This window comes from Myotis brandtii, unplaced genomic scaffold (assembly GCF_000412655.1).
Source record: "Myotis brandtii unplaced genomic scaffold, ASM41265v1 scaffold751, whole genome shotgun sequence".
In the NCBI taxonomy this organism is placed as follows: Eukaryota; Metazoa; Chordata; class Mammalia; order Chiroptera; family Vespertilionidae; genus Myotis; species Myotis brandtii.
Genome location: NW_005370994.1, coordinates 224,179 through 242,619, shown reverse-complemented (window position 1 = coordinate 242,619; position 18,441 = coordinate 224,179). Strand labels below are relative to the sequence as shown.

At 40.9% G+C, this 18,441-nt stretch overlaps 2 protein-coding genes across 3 annotated transcripts in view; one reads left to right on the top strand and one right to left on the bottom strand.

The window, feature by feature from the left end:
- The window catches only part of MRPL47 (mitochondrial ribosomal protein L47), a 15,053-nt gene extending 2,965 nt beyond the window's left edge, over positions 1-12,088 (bottom strand). Inside the window, exons 1-6 of one of the 2 annotated variants that reach the window (XM_005883004.2) lie at positions 11,935-12,088; positions 9,111-9,256; positions 8,269-8,329; positions 4,397-4,493; positions 3,855-3,985; positions 2,663-2,758 (exon numbers count right to left, since the gene is read on the bottom strand). In XM_005883004.2, coding sequence (XP_005883066.1) covers positions 2,663-2,758; positions 3,855-3,985; positions 4,397-4,493; positions 8,269-8,329; positions 9,111-9,256; positions 11,935-12,032 — 629 coding nt within the window. In that variant the 5' untranslated portion in view covers positions 12,033-12,088. The remainder of the gene's footprint in view (positions 1-2,662; positions 2,759-3,854; positions 3,986-4,396; positions 4,494-8,268; positions 8,330-9,110; positions 9,257-11,934) is intronic. The other variant, XM_014530629.1, reaches the window with a different exon arrangement.
- A 45-nt stretch (positions 12,089-12,133) lies between these two features.
- The window catches only part of NDUFB5 (NADH dehydrogenase (ubiquinone) 1 beta subcomplex, 5, 16kDa), a 15,150-nt gene continuing 8,842 nt past the window's right edge, over positions 12,134-18,441 (top strand). Inside the window, exons 1-3 of the mRNA XM_005883005.2 lie at positions 12,134-12,354; positions 16,626-16,714; positions 17,825-17,891. Coding sequence (XP_005883067.1) covers positions 12,231-12,354; positions 16,626-16,714; positions 17,825-17,891 — 280 coding nt within the window. The 5' untranslated portion in view covers positions 12,134-12,230. The remainder of the gene's footprint in view (positions 12,355-16,625; positions 16,715-17,824; positions 17,892-18,441) is intronic.

Here is an 18,441-nt window from a genome sequence, read left to right as displayed (position 1 = left end):
AACAGCCATTAGCCCCTCACCCAGGCTGGCTAGGCACCACAGTTGGGACCCCAACCCTGAAGTGGGTGTGACCAGCCTGCAAACAGCCATTAGCCCATCACCCAGGCTGGCCAGGCACCCCAGTGGGGACCCCCACCCTGAAGGGGGTGTGACCAGCCTGCAAACAGCCATCAGCTCCTCACCCAGGCTGCCCAGGCATTTTTTGACTGGGAATGACTGGTCACTATGACACACACTGACCACCAGGGGGCAGATGCTCAATGCAGGAGATGCCCCCTGGTGGTCAGTGCACTCCCCAGGGGGAGCTCTGCTCAGCCACAAGCCAGGCTGATGGCTGCCAGTACAGCGGTGGTGGTGGGAGCCTCTCCTGCCTCCTCAGCAGCGCTAAGGATGTCAGACTGCAGCTAGGCCTGCTCCCCACTCGCAAATGGACATCCCCCAGGGCTCCTGGGCTGCCAGTGGGATGTCTGATTGCCAGGTTAGGCCCAATCCCCCGGGGAGCGGGCCTAAGCCAGCAGGTGGTCATCCCCCGAGGGGTCCCAGACTGCGAGAGGTCACAGGCTGGGCTGAGGGACCCCCCCCCGAGTGCACAAATTTTTGTGCACCGGGCCTCTAGTACTATATAATAAAAGGCTAATATGCAAATCGACCGAACGGAGGAACAACTGGTCACTACGACATGCGCTGACCACCAGGGGCAGACGCTCAATGCAGGAGCTGCCTCCTGGTGGTCAGTGCGCTCCTACAGGAGGAGCGCCGCAGCAGTGGTGGGAGCCTCTCCCACCTCCGCGGCAGTGCTAAGGATGTCCAACTGCTGGCTTAGGCCCGCTCCCCACACAGTCCGGGAGCCCACGGGGAGCGGGCCAAAGCCATCAGTCGGACATCCCCCGAGGGCTCCCAGACTGTGAGAGGTCACAGGCCAGGCTAAGGGACCCCTCCTCCCCGAGTGCACAAATTTCATGCACCAGGCCTCTAGTACTGTAGATAAAAGGGTTTTGGACCTAATTTCACTGGGGGTGGGGTTTTCCACACCACCAACAAGCAATGGTCAGACACCACCAGGGTGTGGATAATTCAACTCAATTCTCATACTACCTCCCCAGAGATGGTGCCAGAGGTTGTCACCTACACTTCCAACAACTCCCTCCTTGGACTTCTAACACCAGTCACAAATCCAAGTTTTTACCTGTACTTCTAACTGACTGGCTAGAACAGATCACAGAACTAAGGAAACCTGTTTACTCACCAGCTGATTTGTTATAAAAGGATATCACTCAGGAACAGCCTGTCAAATGACATGCATAGGGCAAGGTTTGGGGGAAAGGGTGGAGTTTCCATGGCCTCTCCCTCCAGCCACCACTCTCCCCAAATCTCCATCTGCTCACCAAACCAACTCTCCAAAACCTGTCCTTTTGGGATTTTCTTTTTATGGATGCAACATTACATAGGCACTACTGGTTATATTATTGACCATTGGCAATTGATTCAACCTCCGCCCCTCTCCCTTCCCCAGAAATCAGGGGCTGGAATTGAAAGTTTCAATCATCTAGTCAAGGTTGGTTTCCCTGGCAGCCAGCCCCCAACCTTGAGTGACTTCCAAAAGGCATCATTAACATAACAAAAGACATTCTCTTTCTATTTTTCTGGCATTAAGAAATGGGTTTAGGAGCTCTGAGACAGAAACAGGGACAAGGTAAACACATATTACTTACTATAAATCACACCACCACCACAATAGATAAAACTAGAAATAAAGAAAGGTAGCTGGTTTGGTGGGGTAGATACAATTTAAACTGTGATTCTAAAGCATACTAAAATACCTTTAAGATCAGTTTAAATATGTATTTCATTCCTGTTTAAATTATTTTTTATAGTTTTTTATTTTTGGATATGGAAACAAGTTTTGGGGGGAGAAAGTCAGTGTTTAAAGAAATCTTGCTGAAAGTTGGACATGCTATCTAAGGCAGTTTTTAAAAGCTGTGGTTCTTGTGCTGCTAGGATTTCCCCTTAAACTTCCAGCTGCTTTCCTGCCTTGAATTCTGAACTCGAGCACCTTTAGCCAGTAACCCAGTAGTTTCCACATTCTTGTGCTTTTTGGTAGCCACAGTTAAGGAGTTGAATGGCACCCTTTCCCTGGAAACCACAAACTTGTAATTCTTCTCCCTTCCAATAGAAGTTCTGGGGTTTCATCAACCTTGCAATAACATTAGCTCACATTTTATGCAACTAAAGTATCTGGACCTTCCTTTTAACATTATAGAAAGATTTAACCATTTACTTAGATATAGACTGAAGAATAGAAAGGCAATAAAACTTTTAAAAAGATATACACTAGAACAGTGGTCGCCAACCTTTCAGACCTCACGGACCACCAGTGGTCCTCAGACCACCAGTTGGTGACCACTGCTCCAAAGGTTTCCTTAAACCAGTGGTCGCCAACCTTTCGGACCTTACGGACCACCAGTGGTCTGTGGACTACCAGCTGGCAACCGCTACACTAGAAAGTTAATAGAAGACTATTTCTGGATGGTGAGATTATACAAAACTTTAATTTCTTTTTTACCTGATTTTTCTATTTTTTCCACAATGAACATATACTTATTTATGTAAGACATGTCATCTGATGTAAGGATGTTTCATTAGTAAGAGTGCTTGTGCTCACCTGTCAAAATGTTCCACATAGGGCATTGCAAAGAATCGTTTCCTGTTGTACCTTTTATTTAGGTACCAAGGTATAGGCCACTGTTTGAACTTGTGCCTGCAAAGAAAGCAAGAAGATATCGCCTTACAGAAAACATTTAATACATTTGCAAACCGACACAGTTTTAGCTTTCCTTGGACTAAATATGTTGTCAATAAATCAAAAGCAAAATAAAAAACCCTTGAAGAGAATAACACTCTTAGAGATTCTAAAATTGACACAGATTCTCTCCGCATTCCCACCCTTTCCAAATTGACCGAAACTGAATTAATCCAAATAAGAATTAGTAGAAAATAAAATAGTTCAGAGTATTTGGTTAGATGTTTTAGCAATTTATCTCTTTTCTGCACTGGATTACATGGTTAAAGATTGCACAGCTACTCTCCTAAATGTGGCCCCAAGCAGCTCCATTACCCCAAACTCCATTAAAGAACTCACCAAATGAGTAAGCAACATTATGTAATGTAATTTCAACCACCCAAAATACCTTCTCCATTTTGCTGGCCAATGTTTAAAATTCTATTAACAATGTTTCCTTTTGGCAGCTCAACCTAAAAGTAAATAAACCCCTGGCAGAGAGAGAACACACTGGGTCTTTTCAACTATTTCTATCTCAGTATAAATGTTTATTATCAGATCTTTTCCCAAGGTCGGTTAGGACTTTGGGAACCGGACTTAGGAGACAAGATTAAACTGTTTCATAACTTGTTCTAGGGCTTATCCTGGCTCATGTGGCCTTACTCCTCAAAAACTTCTTTATAAGCCTAGGTTCTCAATGAGTAAAGAGGATAGGCTTGTGTCCTAAAATTAGCTTCATGGCATTTATTACTCTCTGAATTACATTTACACTATACATTTTTCTGGGGAAAGGATCTATAACTGTCATCAAATCCTCTAAAGATCATATGATTCACATAAGAAGATTAAGAACCGCTGTGATAAAGCACCTTTAGATAACTGAATTATGAGAATGGGATGCCTGGACTACTAGATAAATCTACCTTCGTTCATATTCTGGAGCTCCAAAGTGGTTTTGGGGCCTCTGTTTATCTCTAATATAGCTAATACACCTTATACAGTGAGATATTGGACAGGGGAAGCAGCAAGGGACTTCCACTTTCATCTTAGAAAAGCCACAAAGTCAACTATGTACCAGATGATTCTTCCAAAGATGTCTTTTCTCCAGGCACCAGGTCTAGGTTTTTCTTGACCCGTCTGAAGGAGCCTTAGGGCATCTTCTCGTTCCTGGACAACTTTATCGAGTGCATCCATGGATTCTATTACCTGAGAAGAGAATAGAAAGATATAATTTCAATCACCTACAACAGAATTCCAAAGAGAACATATAAAGATTATGCCACAGGAAACCTATGAATATTTTTGTCCAAGGGCCATTCCATCAAAATCTCCTGCAATTTCACCCCTAGGTATCTACCCAAGAGAAATACAAACACATGTCCACCCATATTTGGGAGTTGTAGGGAGGAATGGGAAGTGACTGCAGATGGGCACGAGATTCCGTTTGAGGTGATGGAAATGTTCTAAAATTAGGCAGTAGTGATGGTTATACAACTCTGTATATTTACTAAACATCAAGCAGAAATAGAAAACATCTATTTGACAGGAAATACAGGAATCATTCACTCACTCCTGTTAATTTTATCTCACAAAACAGCCAGCCTCCCACAGCCTTACCTTTTCTAGCCGCTCCGGGCTTGGCATTGGTAGTATCTGCCGCTTGGCCTCCTGCTCTAGAGTTAGGAGCATGTTTCTTTCTTTCAGTAGGACATACCTATATCAAAACACAGAGCTTGTAATGCTATTTTGTGATAACATTAATAAAGTTGCAATTTAAAATTTTTTTATTTTATTTTATTGATCTTAGAGAGAGGAAAGGAGGGAGAGAGGGAGATAGAGAAACATTAATGTGAGAAACATTGATCAACTGCCTCCCACACACGCCCCAACCAGGGATCGAACCCAAAACCTGGATATGTACTCTGACTGGGGAATCGAACCTGTCACCCCTCAGTGTATAGGACAACGTTCCAATCAACCAAGCCACGCTGGCCAGGTCTAAAGTTGTGATTTTTGAAATAAAAATTAATGATCTTTTCTCAAAGTCTTTTAGAAATCTCGATATACAGAATATCATTACAAGGAATAATCCTTTAAACAGAGCTATATCTACTCTTACTCATTTGTTCAATAAATTTTCCATGCATCACATATTGTATTAAGTGCCAAGAGAGTTACAAAAAAGCATAAAATATAACCCCTATATTCCAAGTGGAGAGATGAAAGATAAATGATTCAGTCAGTGCCTGTTAAATGCTAAGCACTGTGTTACACACTTTACATAATTTTCATTTAATTCTTACAACTACCCTTTGTGGTTCTTATGTCCACTTTCTAAATAAAGAAACCAAGGCTGAGAGAAGCAGGGTATTCTCGAGCACATGACTAATTCAAGCTTGAAATCCTGGGCTCCCAGTGTGCAAAACCTTCTCTATTTTTACTCCACCAGGCGGCCTCCGGAGCTGCAATGAGAAGTGGTGTATGAGTGATACAGACAACAAGTACCAGAGGAGTAAGTGGGAGAGAGGAGACGTTTCTTCTAGCAAGATGATCAAGAAAAGCTTCACAGAGATGGGATTTGTTAGACTGGAAAGGAAAGCAAAGCAGAATCAAAGGTACTGAGTGGCAAAGCTGAAGTGAGGGTAGGTTTTGTGAATAACTGTTTGATTAAGAATTAGAGCTGAAGGAAAGGAAAGGAAGTATATGTGGAGAGCACTGAACAGGAGACAAAGGAACTGGGGTCCTATATGCAATAAAAAGACAATATGTGGCAGAAGATAGTTTGGTTTTTGCCATGATGAAATTTGTTTAAAAAATTGATTTGAGAGAGAGAGAGAGAAAAAAAAATCAATTTGTTGTTCCTCTTATTTATGCATTTGCTTGTTGATTCTTATATGTGCCCTGACCAGGGATTGAACCCACAACCTTGGTGTATCAGGACAACACTCTAACCAACTGAGCTACCTGGCCAGGGCCAGCCACGATGAATACTGAAACAGCTCTATCTAGCCTTTTACTAATAACTCACAGTAACAATGCTTTAGGCACATATTACACATCTTATTTTTAATGTGACTTATTTGTCTATTAATAAATCTGTGCTGTTTTACACGTAACACTCTGACACCAAATGAGAGTTTTTTTCTCCCTCTTTGTCCCCGCCCCTCACCTCCCCCATTAAACCCTGTTCCATCCTCTTGACACCAAATGTGTTGTCTTTCCCAGCACCCCTTCTCCAACTCTGACACTACCTGGAGTTAGCATCAGATTCCACAAAGTTAAGGACTCACTCCATAATTGTCCCCCACTTCAGATGCCAACAGCAAGTTCCAGGGCTACCACACATCTGACTGACCCGCTGTAAAGTGGGAGTTCCAACGACCCCCTCCTTGGGTTCAGGAATTTGATAGACTGGCTCACAGAACTCAGGAAAGCACTTTACTTACTATTACTGGTTTAGTACAAAGGATACAACTCAGAACAGCCCAATGGAAGAGATGCAGAGTTGCTGTGCTTTCTCAAGGCATGCCCCCTCCATGTGTTCAACAACCTGGACGCTCTCCAAACCCAACTGCTTAGGGTTTTTTATGGAGGTTTCATTATGTAGGCACTATAGACCAAATCACTGACCACTAATGACTAAAGTCAATCTCCAGTACCTCTACCCCCTCCCAGAGGTGAGGCGGGGTGGCGAGCCTGAAAGCTCCACCCTTCACTCATGCCTTGGTCTTCCTGGTGCCCAGTGACCGTTCAAACCCCCCCCCCCCCCCCCCAAGAGTTACCTAATTTGAACAAAAGACACTCCTATCACTCAGGAAATATCAAGGGGTTTAGGAGCTGTGTCAATGAATGGGGACAAAAACCAAATGGATATTTCTTATTGTATCACACAATACACCTATAATATCAGTGGTTCTTACAAGCATTTTATAATTCTATAATCTGCCCTGAAAGAGAAATAACCCTGTAAATAGGGGGATAAAACCTTAAATGCCTACTCCAGTGCTTAGCCAGATAACAATTACGAGTGAGGTGAGCTTGGTGGAAGAAGAGGATGGGTGAGAAGTGGCATGCACTGCTCCGAGCAGTGGCTGCATAGACCAGCCAGTTGTAGCCATGTGGCTAGTGCTGCCAGATCAAGGTCTGATTATTAAAGAAATCTTTATTTTTGTGTGAAATCTCTCAATTTAAAAAATACAGTAAAGCCCCAACAAAACATATCTTTGGCTAAATACTGTCATTTAATGTAGGGGTGGGAGGGAGGGTGGGCAAAATATGTGAAGGGGGTCAAAAAGTACAAATTTCTAGTTATAAAATGAGTAAGTCACATGCCTACAGTTAATACTATTGAACTGCATATTTGAAAGTAGCTAGCAGAGTGGATCACAAAAGTTCTCATCTCAGGAAAAAAGACTTGTACTATGTGTGGTGATGGATGTTACCTGGGCTTACTGCAATGATCATTTTGCAATATATACAAATACTGAATGATTGCATTAAAAATACAACCCTGTCTTAAATCCTCTCAACTCTAATTCATCAGGAGAAACTGCCCAAAAATCTACATAAATTCCCAATTAAATGCACCCTCCAACAGTTTTCCAAAGCAAATAAGCTAAAGATTTCAGATCATGCAAAAGGTAATAAAGAGGAAGAAGGCCTAAATGTGACCAACTCTTCTCCATTTCATTTTATTAGCTTACTGGAATTGTTAATACAAAGGTGTAGTATGACTAGTAGCAATAAAATTTCTAACCTCCCAACTACTTGAGAACTCTGGTACATTTGTCTTAATATAACTTAACCTGTCATATTTATGAAATCTATAATGATCTTATGTACCATCCACAGTACTGTGAGACAAACGCTCAATTTCTTACGGCACATAAAGTTTATACCTCCTCATTATACTAAATTGCTTCAAACACCTAGACCAAGCATGTCAAACTCGCAGCCTGTAGGCGAATATTTTTGTGGCCCAGCCAATATAATGGTATGTAAGAAACGTTTTAATAAAAATTTCGTAACTTAATTTTTACAATATCCTGTTATACATAATTATTAGTAATGAACTACAACGTTCGCTAATGACTGATTACTATAATCCTGTTGCATTCATTTCCCTTACGCACCTTCGACACCTTCCGCGCAGGTGCACCATCTCTCTCCACTAATACTAGCAGCGAATATTTTAGCACCTCATTAGTCTTGTACTGACTTGTTTGGTGTGTGCAACAGGAAATATTTTGCTTTCGGAGAACAAGAAAAATAGGTTAAAATGTTCTATTATGTTATGTTAACTATTACTCATTTATTTCAGCCCTTTGTATTCAGCATGTGTCTATCGAAATAAACCTATGTTTCTATGAAAATTGAAGCTTTTGTTTTTTTGTGGCCCACATAAACTTAAACCTTGTTTATTTTTCCTGTTAGTTAGTCTTTGAGTTTGACATGCTTGATCTAGATGTTCATGTACTCAGTATACTTACCAAAGTTTATGTAAGTCTTCATTACTTTTGTTCCTTAACTGCTGACAGGTCCATGCAGCTCCTATTAAAATGATAAATTCATAACATGAAATAATTTTCTAGCTATGTGTCCTTTGGCAAATTACTTAACCTTTCAAACCAGTTTCCTTATCTGTAAAATATATTATAGCTTTATTATATTACAGTATAAAATGCAACTAGAATTAAATTGGGGTTAAATTAGCTAATACAGGAAAATATGAGTAATGAGACTGGCAACAGCATTCAAAAATGTTAGTATGGCTATAGAATGTATTTTCACAGTTTAAGGTAAAAATACATCATTATAAATTAATTTTCAATTATCTTTAAAAAATAAAATTTAAGCCCTGATCAGGTAGCTCACTTGGTTAAAGTGTCATCCCAATACACCGCGGTTGCAGGTTCAATCCCTGATCAGATCAGTGCACATATATAGTAAGAATCAACCACTGAATGCATAAACAAGTGGAGCAACAAATCTATGTCTGTCTGTCTGTCTGTCTCTATCTCTTTCCTTCCTTCTTTCTCTCTCTAGAAATTAATAAAGTAAAAAAAACTATTTTTAAAAAATAAAATCTAAAACAAAGCCAAACATCAATTTACTGAAAAAATTTAAGCCTACTCCTCTTCTAAACCTTTTGCCAAGCTGCCAAGGAACAATTAACTCTATCATATTGTCCTTTTAATTTTCACTAATAGACATTCCCAAAGGAAATTTAAAAAAGAAAAACCCCAAGTAATTCCTAAACTGGATAAATAATCCCAACATGATGGATAGTTCAAAAAAATATATTTAATACCAATCAACCCAAATACCTCACCAGATTTCACTTTTTCTTCTCCCCAATTCTTTGGGTCATCAAAAAATTCTTCCAGTCCTTTCCTTGATAATGTGGTATGAAGTATTCTACACTGGTGTAAAGATGTGACACTTGGTATATTCTTAGGCGACAGAATAAGAGAAAACCTGCAATTGAACATACATAAACAATTGCTACCCTATAATTTCAGAGGCAGTATATTTACATTTATATTTTAAGGTAACATATGTAGGTCCTTCCTAAACTACTAGTGGGCATATGAGTAGATTAAAATTATTCTGAAGGTTAATTTTGCAACATGTATTAGAGGCCACAATGTTTCTTCCCTAACTCATTAAGTCCACATCTAGAAATTTCAACTAAAGAAATATCATAGATGGAAACTGATAAATGTAAATATCTATTAAAGCATTATATATGATATTAAAAAGTTGATATTATAAATGTGAAACCATGAGTGGTTTAAAAATTATGTGTCCATATGACAGTCTATTTTGCGGTAATTTAAAAAATCATGTTTTTAAAGAATATTTAATAACCTGGTAAATAATTTAAAATACAGTAGTGAAGCATGTCACAAGTATTGCATTCCTACCAAAAAAAAATTAACCTGAATCTAACCATGAGGAAACAATCAGACAGACCCAAATAGAGAGATATTCTAAAAAGATTGATCTTATAAAAAAGATGTCAATGTCATGAAATAAAAAAAGGAACTATTCTGGATTTTAAAAGATTAAAGAGATATGACAACTAATGCAAAAAAATGAATGTTGTTTGGACTCTGAATAAAAAAATAAGAAAAAAAAATTATCAGGACAACTGAGGACATTTGAATTTGGGCTATAATAGTAGCAGAATAATAGTATGTATCAGTATTAAATTCTTCAGTGGGTGGAGTACTGACTCAGTGGATAGAGTGTCGGCCTGCAGACCGAAGGATCCAGGGTTTGATTCTGGTCAAGGGCATGTACTTGGGTTGCAGGTTCCTCCCCAGCTTGGGCCCTGGTCAGGGTGTGTGCAGGAAGTAATCAATCGATGTGTTTCTCTCACATCAATATTTCTGTCTTTCCCTCTCTCTTCCACTCTCTATGCTAATCAATGGAAAAATATCCTCGAGTGAGAATTAAAAACAAGAACAAAAACATTGTTCTTGTTCTTATGAGATATATGCTGAAGTGTCATGATGCTTGCAATTTGGACATGCCTCAAATAGTTCAGGGGGGAAAAAGGCCTGGATATAAAGAGATAAAGAAAAATGTAATAAAATGCTAAAGCTTGCCCTAGCTGGTTTGGCTAAGTGGATGGAGCATCGGCCTGCGAACTGAAAGGTCCCAGATTTGATTCCAGTCAAGGGCACATGCCCAGGTTGTGGGCTCGATTTCCAGTGGGGGGCTTGCAGAAGGCAGCCGATCAATGATTCTCTCTCATCATTGAAGTTTGTCTCTCTCTCCTTCTTCCTTCCTCTCTGAAATCAATAAAAATATATTTAAATAAAAATGCTAAGGGTTGATTAAGAATATATGGTTACTCTTGGTACTTTTCTGTTGTTTTGAAATTCTTAAAAATAAAAAGGTGGGGAAACAAGGGTAGAGCACAAGAATGCATATATGTAAATATAGTCCTGGTTTTATTTCAAAACTAGAGGCCCAGTGCATGAAATTTGTGAATGGGTAGGGTCCCTAGTGGTTGCTGGCTGGGGCCTCCCTTCCCCAGCTGCCGGCTGCCGGCCAGGGCCTTTCCTTGTTCCCTGCCGCCACCTGGTGGTCAGCACACATAGTGAGCGATTGAGCTCCCAGTCGGTCAAACTCCTGAGTGGAAACTTTGCATATTAGGCTTTTATATATACAGATTACATGTATGTGTACATATGCAAAGTTAAAAAGGGCAGGAAATCTGTTTATCTCTGAGTGGTAGAATTAGAGTTGATTTTTGTTTTCTTCTTCAAAATATTTGACCCTATTTCCAAAGTGTCTGCAAATGAACATAATTTATTCTAATAAAAAAATCTAAAATTAATTTTTAAGGAAAAAGGATAACTAGATGGAAGAGACAATGGATTCAAGTTACAACCTCTGAGCCTCTGCAAAATGAAAACAATATTGCTTATCTCTAAAGTTACATGTAATATGTAGGAACACTGTAATATAATAAATGCTGGACTCAAGAGCACATACATTACTTCCTTTTAGGAAAAAAAAATCGGATATACCCAACTATTTATAAAATTCAAATCATTACAGACAAAAACCAATAAGGGGGAGGAAACATATACCCTAAAGTCAAAAACGACGGGTCTGACCAGAAGACAACCTGACTTTGCAGAAATAATGAACACCGCGTGTAGGATGTTCCTGTCTCCCACCTGCAAGGGCAGCTTTTCATTTACGTGGCTACTTTCATTTAGTCGCTCAGCTTGACTGAACAATCGCTTTGTGACCTATCGCAGGAATAACAAGGCCCCTTCTTCTTTACCCATCCAAGCTCGACACAGCTTTCAGTCCCAAAGCCAAAAGCTCTCCAGTGAAGCTTTCCCCAACTCCCACCGCCCAACGGGCTCCTTCTATGCCTCTACCTTTAACCAGCAAGTACCGGGCATCTGCAGACCCCACGGACAGCCCGGTTCACAGCAGGTGGCAACAAAATGAGGCAGGAAGGGAAACGCCTTGTGGGCGCCTGGTACCAAGTCACTCATTCCTCCCCAAGTTGGCTTCGGGCTCAAGCCCATCCTGCGACCTTTCCATCCCTGAGCTGCTCTCAGCATCTCAGCAACCAGACAAGATCCCAAGTGGAGAGGGCCACACCTCCTCCTCACATCACTTACCCTGTGCCAGCGGGGACCTGAGGGCTCATGAACGACCGGGAAGTCTGCAGGGCGGCTGACACTTTCCTGCAAAGAACGGCTAACCTGGCAGCAGCCATTTTTTTTCTCGCGTCAGCAAACCGCGTTCTCGTCCACAGATGCGTCACTTCCGGTGCGTCACTCCGACCGGAAGCAGAGCACAGGAACAGCTTTTGCCCTCACTCGACATGGCCGCCTTCCGCCTTGGCCCCGGCTGGTGAATTGGCTCTCTCGGCTCCCGTTGCCCTCCCCCGCTCGACCTCTTGCCCGGAGTAGCCATGGCGGCCATGAGCTTGCTGCAGCGGGCTTCGGTCACCGCGCTGGCGGCGCTGGCTGGCCGCCGCCTGGGCACGCGGCTCGGACCCGGGGGCTTCCTCACGCGCGGCTTCCCGAAGGCTGTCGGTGGGTGCCGGCTGTGGGGGAGAGCGCTCTCAGGGGGAGCGGGGGGAGCGAGGACGCTGCCGGGGTGACCTTGGTGGGACCCGGCGGGAGCCGAGAAATTGCGGGCTGGGCTTGAGGGTTTTAAACTGTCCGTTAGCGTTTGTGAACACTTGGCCCTTCAGCCTTCCCAGGTGGGCTAACTTACGATGACGCTGAGGTCGGAAAGGCCCGGAGCTGAGCTGAGACCCGGGCCTCTCGGCACCGGCTTTTCGTACTTTCCCCCTGAACGAGGCTCTGGTCCCGCAACACTGGCAGTCGCGTTGCGGAGGTGCCCGGTGATGCTAAGCGATGCGTGGACAGGCGCAGAGGCTCCCGACAAGGCATTATGCGTGGGGACTTGCTGGAAAGGATGGGGAGTAGCCAACAAACTACTTGGCTAACAACATTCCTGGACAACATCCCTCTGTAAGCCGTTTCTGATGGCACATGTCCTCCTCTTTAAATCCTCATCACGTCTCGCTGGAGGTAAACGGGGTGAACCCCCTCCTCCCCGCTTACACGCTGCGCCCCGTTCGCGGAGGTCTGGGGGGATCGCGGCAGGTCATCTGAGCGCTTTGCACCGGGAGCCGGGGAGGATCGGATAGCAGTGCAGAGGGTGCTGTGTTCCAGCCGTGCCTGCTCTCAGAGGTATTTTGCACGTGAAGCCTTACCTGTCCCCGTGCAATGAAAGGTTTTGATCTGTATTATTGTGTATGTCTGCCCCCTGGGGAGTGTGAGCTCCAGCAGAGTGGAGAGCCTCGTTTTGTTTCCTCTGGAGCTAGGTTCCCCGGTTCCAGCCCTGGCTCCACGGCTCAGTAGCTGTGTGTGTGTGTGACCTTGGGCATTCACGTCTTGGAAGCTAACCAGAAGGCACTGAATCGCTTGGAACTTGTATTGATTCACCTCTAAAAATGAGGACGTTTATTACAAGTGTGCATGTTCTGTTGACTTGACAGGGAAAGTACATGATTTTCTGGCCACTGTGCTGTACATCTGAAACTCACGCGGAATGGTATTGAATGTAGAATCTACATTGTAGACAGTAACTGAAAAAATAAAAATAAAAAAATATAAATGTTTTTAAAAAGGGGGAGTTGGGACCTAATTGGGAGGGGAGGGGATGACTAAATTATATTATCTGTTTTCTAGGCAGTAGAGAGTGTTTTAGCAAAAGAGCAATATCATTAGTGTGTTTTGGGAAAATGCTTCTGAATATTGGATGGCTTCTAGGGGGTGTTCAATTCCTTAAACCATTGATGTAAAGTGACATTAACTGGGAATAGTCTGAGAATGAGGGGGGAAAAATGACCGATTTTCAATTTCTTGGAAACACACATAAAATTATACAGTTATCTTATTTGATCCACACAAAGACTACAGTTGTTAAAACATAACTTTCCCGAGGTTATGTGCATTTTAAGAAATTGTTATTGACACCTACTTGCACATAATTAATGAATACTTGAGGAATTCCAGGCTTTATAAAGTGGTGGAAGATGCCTGTTTTCATGGCACCAAAAGGGCTCCAGTTCAATTCCTGGCCGGGGCACGATCCCTGTAGGTGTGTGTAGGAGGCAGCCAATTGATGTTGCTCTCTTCCTCTCCCTTTCTCTCTAAAATCAATAAAAACAGATTTTTCTTTTTTAAAAAAAGAGTGAGTTCTTGGACATGGAAGGAAACTATTGAAATTGATGAGTTGGTAAGGTATGCCTTTTTATAAGAGAGGCCATATATTCAGATTCTTTAAGGAAAAAGACCTTAAAAATCCAGACCAACGCTGCGCGCCCCCTTCCGTAGTATACTAATCCCCATTACTGATACTTGAATAACTACTTAATGGAGAGTTGGGGAGTTGGGCTAAATTTTTTAAATATGTTTTTGTTGCTTTTAGAGAGAGTAAGGAAGAAGGATAGAGAGATAGAAACATTGGTGAGAGAGAAACATGGATCGATTGACTGCCTCCTGCACGCCTGCTACTGGGGATCGAACCTGAAACCCGGGCTTGTGCCCTGACTGAGAATCGAACTGGTGACCTCTTGGTTCATGGGTCGATGCTCAACCACTGAGCCACACTGGCTGGGCGGTCCAATTTTATTTTCAACCACTGAAATTGTTAGAAACTTCTTCTTTGTATTAAGCTCTAAATTACTCTTTCACACATTGAAAGTTCTTTGCTTCAAGTCAACCCAGAAGAGTGTATGCCCTTTGTCATGGGATAGCCCTTCAGTTCCTTAAAAGCTCATCTGGTTTCTAACCAGACTTCTTTTTTGTAGACCAATCAGCTTTAGTTCTTTCAGTTTCAGAATGTCAGTTTCCAGGTTGTTTTTAATTCTGGTTGCATAAGTGGAGCAGGCTCCAGGTTGTCGCTCTAAAACTGGGGACACCTGGAGATGAGAGGGCGGGGATTTCTTCCACTTTGACCTTGAACTTTTAATACATATTAAGATAAAATTACCTTGGCTTTTTTTGGTAACCACATTATACCAATGACTCTTACTGGTATTCTAAGTTTGTGAGCCACTAAACTTTGGAGGTCGGGGTCCAGGCAGGACTTTCCACTTACATTTAATCATTTTAGATTCAGCCTTTTGTAAATGTGTATGAAGACTTTTGGGGGATCCTATTTCATCATCAGTGTAGTAACCACTCTTGTGGCAGTAGCTTTGTGTCTTGTCAGGAATACCATCATGCAGGCCATTAAAAGAAATCTTTTTTTTTTTTTTTTCAAAGAAATCTTGACCCTCCAGGGCTATGGAGACAACTCTTTGGCAGGTTACTGCATTAAGTAATCACTACCGTTTGGGTGTAATCAATCAATCAATTGCCAATTTCAACTTCATTTAACTTGATATTTCTCTCAGTTTATAATGTGCCTTTCCTTGTACCTCCTTGTTCCCCCCAACCCCTTCACCAACACACAGACCATCCTGTCTAAATATGAACTTTACTTCTGGGCCTGTTCTTTTCTGACAATACATCCTGTTTCTTTCCTTTGTTGTCCCTATAGATTTGTAATTATGTTAATCTGTTAGTGTCTTGCTTCCAGTAGGGTCTGTCTGTATCCCTCTTAGACAATAGGCCTAGCAAAGGACCTGCACATAGTAGGCACTTATACTATTATCCAGCCCATTTTTTTCCATATAGCTCACAAAAAAATTCTGTAACTTTCAAGTGATTCGCTGAAATACATACTTTGTCAAATTCTCTTGTTATTGTCACAGCCTTAGTAGTATGAATTGTACTTAGTAAATTCATACCAGCTTCTAGTTCTTTTGTGAATTAACCTAAATTCATCTCAAGCTGCTGCAGGTGATACCAAAATTAAGAGAAGAGTTGCTCTTTCACACATTGAAAGTTCTTTGACATTTATGTTTTATTGGGAGAATAAAGGGAATTAGGCGCCTCCCTAGAATACACAGCAATTCAAAGGTGAGAGTTCTCATCTGGTTGGAAGAATGTTGGTTTCTTGGAGGATAAGATGTCACCTGGGCCCAAAGAACAGATTCCAGTAGAGGGGAGCGCATTCCAGACACTGAAGCTTGGACAAAGGATACAGAATGTAGTTACACAGCCGAAACAGCCTTTCCTGCTTCCAGAAGAAGGGGCTTGGATGCCCATGTGATCTTTCCAGGCTTCCAAGGGAGGAAATGGTGTAGAAAGAAGATCCAGGAGTTAAATTTTGCCTCGCTTTATCTCCAGCAAAGTTTGATTAAATACCATCATCTGGGGAGTATTTGAAGAGGAGGATATTGGGAATGAGAAATGGCTTACAAAGGGATTTTATCAAGATATGTAGAGTGTTTACTTTCGTAACAAGTTCAAATTCCTGCTGGATATATGTTGAATAAATATCTTTCCATCTATTTTGTAGCAAGTGTTTACTGCCTCATATGGAATGGCATAACTTAAATTTATTTCTTTTGCAGCATTAGCAAAATTTGTTGCAGAGGGTAAACAAAGTAGCCCGCCAAGAGTATCTGCCTTTCCTGCCTGCTATTGAAACATTCAAACAAATGTTTAGGTATTTTTTTAACATTGAATAAAAATGAGGAAAGCTATAGTTTAGAACAGAACACCAATCTCTGTTTAAGGAAACCCTACCTGCCCCGCCTTTAATACTTAAAGAACATGCATTTTAAAATCTTAATTAAAAATGTATGCATATATATTTTCTTATAATCTGACTTTATCTCAGAAAATAACAGTATACCGATATGAAACTTGTATAAAACAGGGTAATTTAATATTTCTAGCTCCTGTGAGACACAGTGGAGACCATGGGAAAAGACTGTTTGTTATCAAACCTTCTGGATTCTATGACAAGCGTTTTTTGAATTTACTGGTGAGTTAAAGTTTTTGTTGAACTATTTTCATATAAATAGGAAGACCATTTTGGCCTATTTAGAAAACATCTTTCATTTTGTAAATTCATATGTCTTTTCTCAAAAGATAAGGAAATGGGTAGTAAGGTCTGATTTGTTACTAAATTTCTTTTTTAGTAACCACTTTTTCTTCAAAAAAGGGTTTATGCTTATTGGAGGTTAAAAATTGAGCTATTCCTTTCTTCTCAGGATTATGGGGTTTTGAAATCTGTGTTCCCTGACAAAAAATAAAAATCTATATTAGTAAATTACAGAATTTTGAAAACAGATTTATTTGGGGATAATTATTTATATTATTAAAATATTCTTTAAATTACCAAAGAACTAATTGAAGTATTTCTTCAAATAAGGCCCTCCATTATTATGAGATATGATTTTATTTCTATATTGCTTAGGAGCATTGATTTAGAGAGTGCAGCAGGGTACTGATTGTACATTATTAATGCAAGGTTCTATAATGGAAAGTAGGCCGTAGAAGATGGAAGACTGTCTGGGCTCTTTGTCATTGTTCCTAAAGCTGTGACCCACCATTTGAGCATGGGCTGCCCCCTAGACCTTCTCTTGCTCTGTCATTGTGCTCAGTGCCCTCTCCAACCCCTTGGTTGAGCTCCCACTGTTCTTGTCGTGGCCAACTCAGATTTTATACAGTGGCTGGAATCAACCTGATGTTTTTACACTTTTCTTTTTTATTGAGTTGATTGGGGTGACATTGGTTAATAAAATTATATAGGTTTCGGGTGTACAAATCTATATGTATTTTTCTTCTTAATACAAAAACTCCTAACTTTCATTACATTGTTTTAATCAAAAAATGAAAAATCACTCAAATATGTATTATATAATACTTGTACAATTAATCCCTTTTTTCTTTCATTTTTGGTGTTAAATTTAGGCATCTAAAAACTAGAGCAAAAGAAAATCACAGAAATAAATCATTTGATACTGCATCTCCAATTTGGCAAGTTTATTTTATAAGTAATATAAGGAAATCATGTAATAAGGACAACTTAAGGGTGGGAAAGAGAGTTAGGAAATGGTTATTGAAAATTTGTTTTTATTAATCTTGACAGAAATTCTACATTTGTTTGACTGGGATTCCAGTAGTAATTGGCATAACTCTGGTGAATGTGTTCATTGGTAAGTCCCTCCTTCTGAACAAATCGATAAATTTTAAAAAAAAACCTATGTATGTTAAAGGAAAAAAGAAATGGATAAGGAAAAGCTCCTTGAATAATAAAATAAACATAAGCATGGACATTTATTTTAAAACAATTAAATCTTAATCCGTAATAGAGTATAGTGATTTTTTTAAAACATCTTGGTTTACTTCCTAAAGCTTTAGGTCATCAGTTCTGTAGGGGCCACATAAAAGGCTTCATAAAGCCTTGTCTTCCTCCTCTTTTTCCAAACCCAGCTTTGAAAAGACAGAATAAGGAAAATAGAAAGAGATACTAAAATGGAAAAGAGGCTGAGGGATGGTAGAGTGTTTTTGTCCCTCTTAGAGCACATCGACACTAATAAAAGAGAAACATGGTAATTGGCGTACGACCGCTACCCTTCCCATTGGCTAATCAGGGAGATATGCAAATTAACTGTCAGCCAAGATGGCGGCTGGCAGTCAGGCAGCTTAAAGCGAACATGAGGCTTGCTTCCTTCATTGAAGGAGGAAGCCAACGTTCCCCGCCTG